Below are 6,871 nucleotides of genomic sequence, written 5' to 3' on the forward strand. Positions count from 1 at the left end.
CGGTTGATGAATTGCTCGGCAAGGATACCTTATTAATATTAAAGGGTCTTGCTTGTGACGGATACTATCCGTCAGTTATAAGCTGAAGATGGATAGTGTCCCTCTCACAATAAGGCAAGTGGGAGGGCAAGTGGGGGAAAATGGAACACCCCATAGATAGTGTCACTTGCATATTGTGAGAGGGGCACTATCCGTCTTCAGCTTGTGACGAATAGTGCCCGTCTTCAATGAGATTTTGTGTATTAATATTAGGGTGTTTCTAATCCTCGCGTGTTTAATGGGCACATATTAATAGAGGTAGAGCCAGAATTTGAGTTTAGGGGCGAAAAAACTTGAAAATTTCAACCACTAGGAGGGTGAGGGCCTCTACTAACCCCCCAGCTCCACCGCAGCATGTTAACATGCTAATTAACGAAAACTTTTCATTAATCCTTAATTTGTTTCTCTAGTTCCATAGTCTAGCTTTGTAGTTTGTAATCAATAATCTTAATATCGACTTATATATAATAAAAGCTCTTAGGATTGAACCGACTAGTACTCCATATAATTGATTCTTGTAGGTTTCAGCCTTTCAAATGTGCAACGATTCTCGTTCAGATAAATTGTAATTTAAGATTCAACATGTTGTAGTAATAAAGTAAAAGTAAAAACTTTATATACACCGTGCATGCATTATACGTGTACACATGGTATATATTAGTTCACATTCAAAGAGTAAAAGATACTCTAAACCTTTTCTTATTCGCTATAACTAATAAGAATACATCGTAATCAAAAGTTACAAATGATAAGATAATCTACTCTAAAATTAATAAATTAAATTAAACATAAAAATTGAAACTTATATAGAATTAGTACATCCTCACAAAAACCATCCTCAAAATGGACTACTCAGATTACCCTTTGTAACCTTCGATAAATCAATCCCCAAGCCATTCATCAACACGATATCTTCAACACAAACATTTTCAATCAATTTCTCATGACAAATTTTCAGTCTTGGAATTGATTGATGCTTGTATTTCTTCAAGGGTCTTCCCCTTTGTTTCGGGTACAACTCTTGCTACAAACACAACTGTCAATATACAGAATGCTGCATATATATAGTATGTTCCTGCAATGCCAAAAATAAATAAAATAAATGGTTAGGACGGAAGGGTACTGTAATCAAAGGTAAACAAATGCTTAGGACAGAGAGAGTATATAATTAATCTTGTCGAGTTCTGTTACTTACCAAAGGTACTCCAGCTCATCATGAAGTTATAGGTGTAAGAAATTAGCCAAGCTCCAGACCAGTTCACTAGAACTACCAGACTTCCTGCAGCACCCTTCACATTTATTGGGAATATCTGGTTGAAATAAAAAAACAAAATATGTTAGTAAATGAAATAGGTCAAATTCACAAGCGGGCGTCATTGAGGCATTTGGGTGAACTGCCATTGTAACTTCTCATATGTAGTCCCGTATACAAAAATGAACTTTTACCTCAGACATTATGACCCAAGGAACACCACCAAATCCAATGGAGAAGGCTGATACATAAGTCTGTAACACCAACGCGACTATTATGTAAGTAACCAAAATACATAAGTTGTTGCGTGATTATATTCAAGGTAGAGATCATTTGTGATTAGCTTACCAAGACGCCTCCTACTGCCAAAATAGGCACCCATTCTAGATACAGGCCGTAGCTCTGAAATATATGTATAAACACCAAGTTAGAACAAAATAACCATGAATGGTTATATGGCAAGTATTACTCCCTCCGTCTCAATCATTTGTTTACCTTTGATTAAAATACCCTCCCAGTGAATATAAAAGGTAGACAAATGATTGAGACAGAAAGAGTACATATTAATATACATCATGTCAATTACCTTGAGTAAAAAGCCGGTGCCAATGAAGAAGCAGCCTAAGAATGTCCCCAATGCAGAGATCTGTATAGTTCAGATGAAATTAAGTTAGGTCTCTAAACACGTATGCGCATTGAGCTGAAAAACTGGGTGAAGAACGGGAGAAAAATACCGTAATAAGAGGTTTTCTTCCGGATTTATCCATAAGCACTGCACCAACAACGGTTATAGGCACCTGAATGATAGCATAGGCAATTGTTCCTAGCTTCCCTGAAGAAAGTCCGGCGTCTACAAATGTTTGACTCACATAGAATCCGATTCCATTTATTCCAACACATTGCTGAAACACCATCAGTCCTACTCCAATCTGCGTATTAATCAATTATTCAGCATTGAAGAACAGAACAAGAATGACTGATTTGTTCAAAACAAATAAGGTGCTTACAATAACCGCTTTGATGTACTTTGCTTGAAACAAATCTAACAAGCTCCCCTTAGGTAGACCCTCCAAAATCATGTTATAATCCTGAAAAGTTTAGGACACGATAAATTTCCATAATGAATGTCAATTTTCCTAATGAATCACATTTTCATAGTATTCAGCATTGCATAATGAATAAACCTCAATTGCAGCAATTTCACGCGATATATCAGCATCTTTTCCTCGTAGGATTCTCAAGGCAACCTTAAAGTCTTTTTGACGGCCAACTTTTGCCTGGAAATTAAACAAATACTTCAATTAACATCCTAATTCCATAATGTATATGCGCAACGCGTAACAAAAAGTTTTTAAGTGATCATATAAATCGATGAAGAGGCTCACCAGCCATCTAGGGGACTCTGGCACGAAGAATAGACCTGAAATCAGCACTATGCAAGGTAGAAGTCCTTCACCCATCATAAACCATCAAAAGGTTAATTTTCATTTCTTTTTAGTTAAATTAAATTCCGAATTGAGGGAGTAAAAAGTAAAAAAAAAAAAAGTTACCAACTAGTGCTAAATTCCTCCAAGAAATAACTGATCCTAGCAACAAGGACATTGATGATCCAGTGACAATCATTAGCTGCATAATGATTAAAGAAACGATCATTTTAAAACGGTTGTAACAGAATTACTGTATATTAGAAGTCGATATGGTCCAAAGACTAAAGTTAAACCGGGACAATATAAACAAGGTTGGTTACCTGATTGAGAGTGGTGAGACCTCCTCTTAGATCCTTAGGTGCTATTTCGGCGATAAAAATGGGTACCTAAACATACGATTTAGCACGTCATTTTACGATTTGAGACATGAAGTTCGAAAATTTAGGTTACATGGTCGAAACTGTAGTTAATCAGTACTGATTGTTACCACGTATGATAGAACACCAATGCCATATCCACTGGATAGCCGTCCAATGTCGAGAAATAACGAGTCCTGTACGAGACGACCAAATTATTTACTAAGAAAAAATAATAATTATACGGAGTACTTTAATTATTATACAAAAAGGTATCTTTACAGTAGCTAAGAAAATTAAATAACCATATGTAGTGGCATCAATTCTCATTTGTGATGACACTATTCCGTCACAAGCTATTCATGAATGTGACAAGCACATTATGTGTAGAACCAACGCACTAGTTCTAGCGAAATGCACATGAATGGTGACATCTTTGGACATACCTTGGCGAAGTAGACAGCAAGCCATCCTGTTATACAGAAACATGCTGATATCCTCATCGCCTGTTGTCAAACAAATCCTGTTTATATTAGTATAATTTATTATATAGGGAATGAAACGACAAAACAAATTATTTAGAGATCGCAATTATAGGGTCAATTCAAGCGGCTCAGTTTGTAACAGATTCGGGTTATGTCGTGTCAGTAGTGAAACCAGGTCGGGTTAAAGTTCATGTTAGGTATCGTTATGTCGGGTTTAGGTTTGTTCGGGTTAGCACTGAGCAAATAAGTTTGCTATCAATTATCGGTTTAACCTCGGGTTGGATAGTTCTGGTTTAGCTAATATTTTGGTTCTACCGAATTGATTTTGGGCGGTTGACTAAATTTTGGGGTTACGAATTTTTTTTATGTTGTTTTATATATAAGGAAAATTTGCTTCCGTTATGTTAAGATCTCTTTTTTAAGAATTTTTTGGTAGCAAAATTCGATCATCTTAATCATTTTTTTGAAAGTTTGCCCTTTACTACTAGTTAGGTTCCATATTAACTTAACAGTCAACTATACTGGGTAAATATAGACAGAATCAACAATTAGTTCTAAAAATTTAGAATGGCATAACAAAGAACACTAAGTCTCTTGAATGACCGTCTGAGCGTCTCACACTACAATAGTCACTATATTGATGAGAGAGAACCAATAATTAAACTAAAAACTAACTAAAAAAATAAACATAAAATTAACTAAAAATAATAATTATTTCTTATAAGATAGGTCTTTAACATTAATGAGAGATCGTATCTCTTAGCATTAATAAGAGACCGTTTCTTTTAAAAATTAATATCAAATACTCCCTCCATTATTTTTTATATGTCGTTTTAGAAGTTTTCACAAATATTAAGGAAAATACATAGGAAATGTTAATGCATTTAATTAGTCCCTAATAAATTACATTGAAAGATGGAAAAAACAAATAACTATACTCTAAGAGCAATAGCAATAGAAAAACTCTACAAAAAGTTCTTATCTTGCCATGTCACATTTCATTAATTCCAATGTTTAAGAACTTTTATTCACAATAGATGACATTTTTATAAAGTTCTTAAATGAAAAATAGTAAATATGTAATTGGTATTCACAATTTTCAAAGTCATGTTTATTGGTCCCCAAATTCCCATGTATAAATAACCAAGTTCTTATTTTAGAACTTAATTCTTAAAATTAAGAACAACCTTGTAGTTGCAATAGAAGAACTTTTAATTTTGGGTTCTTATTGATAACTCCAAGAATAAGAACGACTATTGCTATTGCTCTAATTGTGTTTGTTTCCAAATAATGATTTTACTACACTAATGCTCCTCCAATCAGATTATACTTAAGGAAGAGATATAGGACCTAGGAAATTGTAATGGGTGCATTTATGGCTAAACACTGCCTAAACGTCATATAATATGGAAAAAAAAGAATGTGCTTAAACGACAAATATTGAGTAATGGAGGGAGTAAAACATATAGATAACTTTTTTTTTTGAGGAATAAAGAGATGGAGGGAGTAATAGTTAACAAAACACAAGAAGTACATACCAATTTTCTACCAAGAAAGTCGGCAATACGACCGCTAGTGACGGCACCAAGCATTGCACCAATTGTTAATATTGAGCCAAATGTTGAGAACTGAAATCATTATCAATCTCAAGAATTAGTATGATATATTAAATTAATCGTATATCACAAATTTGTTTACAATTTGGGAAGCACAAAAACTTTGTAACAAAACATGTCTTAAAACAATACTCTTGCGCTTAATTACAAGCAATAATGTCCTATACATAATCACCCAACTAAGAAAATATTTAGTACGTTTCCTTTTCGTTCTATGTTACTGTACTTTGTCACTCCGTAAAATCTTGTTTAAGATGGCATATCTAATCTCAGATGCACCCGCATCCCTTTTGTTAAAAAATAATTATAATTTTGTGTAATTAAGAGACATATTAATTATGTTGGTCTAGTGGTTGCGTGTAATTTTTCCTTGTTCACGGTTATGGGTTCAATACTTCTAGTGAACATTTTATATTAAGACAAATTTATTGAATTACAAGCGTTACCTGTGCAATGGATAAATTGAGATCTTCTCGGATAGCTGACTGAGTAGGTGCTGAGTAACCAACCTGCAAAATACATGTGAACTTAAGCTATACAACCCACCTACTTCCCATTTTTTTCACACCTTTCCCTTTTCATTTGCTATACCAGATACCGAGTATTTCATTGTTCCTAAATCAAGCCACAAAAAAAATAAAAAAATAAAATGTTAAAAACCCAATTCCTTCATTTTAAAAAAAATAATTTGCACTAAAATTCTGAAAATACCATTTTTAATTAAACGTTTGCATGGTTTTTTTATATTCGTATATGATTTTAACTTATTTTGAGAGCAATTCAAATACCTATCAACATTATTCATATTCGACTAACAACAAATATTAATACTCATAAGTCATACATGTCATTATTTACCTTTGATTAAAATATTTCTTATAAAAAATAAAAATAAAATAAAAAGGTAAATAAATAATTGAGATGACGGGAATAACAATAAATATTCGATAGAATGTAAAACTTACACAAGTGCCAAAGATGAAGGATCCACAAACAGCAACACAAGTACAAAGCAAAACCATAGCAATAGATCCATCATCACTAATCTCACTACCACTTTCATCATTTTCATAAACAACATTTTTTCCTTGTTGTTTTACCATTAATGGCGCTTCCAAATCCTCTAGCCCTTTATTTTCGCCATTTCCGACGTCATTACATTGTTCAATTGCCATTATATCTTAATACCAACTAACTAATACACTATTTTTTTTAAATCGGGATATTCACCGTCAACAACAGTGAATAATCCCCTAAGGTGTATCTACAACTAATGAAATGGGATACACGAGAAATAAGGGGGAAGTGGAAGGGAGATATTTATAGGTGTATAAAAATTATGGGAGTAGAAATAAAAAAGGTGAAGATATTTAAGGAGTTTGTCAACTAGTGTAAGTAGAAACAACAAAGATTTGTAGGATTATGGTGGTACGTATAAATAAATGCATGAAGCCAACTAGTTAAGTTGCATGTGACATTCATATTAGCTGGCATTGACGTGTACGTAATAAGTTTATCTAATTTCTTAGCCGTCTAAATAATGAATTGAATCGTATAGGAAATTTTGTGATAATTTAGCGATTATAGAGGATAGTCGGGTTTGGTACTATATGTTGATCTAGTGGTGTGTAGTAGGATAGTGGTTAGTGGAGTTTTGAAATCTTATCGCTTATTGGATAATCTGTCTTGAAAATTT

General features: G+C 33.4%; 1 protein-coding gene across 1 annotated transcript; it reads right to left on the reverse strand.

Annotated features, from left to right (window-relative positions):
• Positions 1-636: 636 nt before the first annotated feature.
• On the reverse strand, positions 637-6,609 carry LOC141652830 (sugar transporter ERD6-like 16). Its single transcript, XM_074460434.1, has 16 exons — positions 6,141-6,609; positions 5,622-5,684; positions 5,098-5,187; positions 3,521-3,580; positions 3,206-3,271; positions 3,039-3,104; positions 2,842-2,917; positions 2,677-2,741; positions 2,476-2,568; positions 2,299-2,379; positions 2,026-2,220; positions 1,878-1,937; positions 1,640-1,693; positions 1,486-1,545; positions 1,235-1,349; positions 637-1,114 (listed from the first exon to the last, which is right to left on the reverse strand). Exons 1-16 carry the CDS (start codon positions 6,348-6,350, stop codon positions 981-983), a joined length of 1,488 nt encoding a protein of 495 aa, XP_074316535.1. The 5' UTR covers positions 6,351-6,609; the 3' UTR covers positions 637-980.
• Positions 6,610-6,871: the final 262 nt, after the last annotated feature.

The sequence above is a fragment of the Silene latifolia genome, chromosome 4, assembly GCF_048544455.1.
Source record: "Silene latifolia isolate original U9 population chromosome 4, ASM4854445v1, whole genome shotgun sequence".
Taxonomy (NCBI): Eukaryota; Viridiplantae; Streptophyta; class Magnoliopsida; order Caryophyllales; family Caryophyllaceae; genus Silene; species Silene latifolia.

Excerpts from the sequence above, each read along its gene's own strand:
- LOC141652830 (XM_074460434.1), bottom strand. The coding sequence starts at position 6,350 with ATGGCAATTGAACAATGTAATGACGTCGGAAATGGCGAAAATAAAGGG. Across the intron at positions 3,105-3,205 it reads TTGGTGTTCTATCATACGTG|GTACCCATTTTTATCGCCGA; the intron begins GTAACAATCAGT and ends TCGTATGTTTAG. Across the intron at positions 2,380-2,475 it reads GTGAAATTGCTGCAATTGAG|GATTATAACATGATTTTGGA; the intron begins GTTTATTCATTA and ends TAAACTTTTCAG.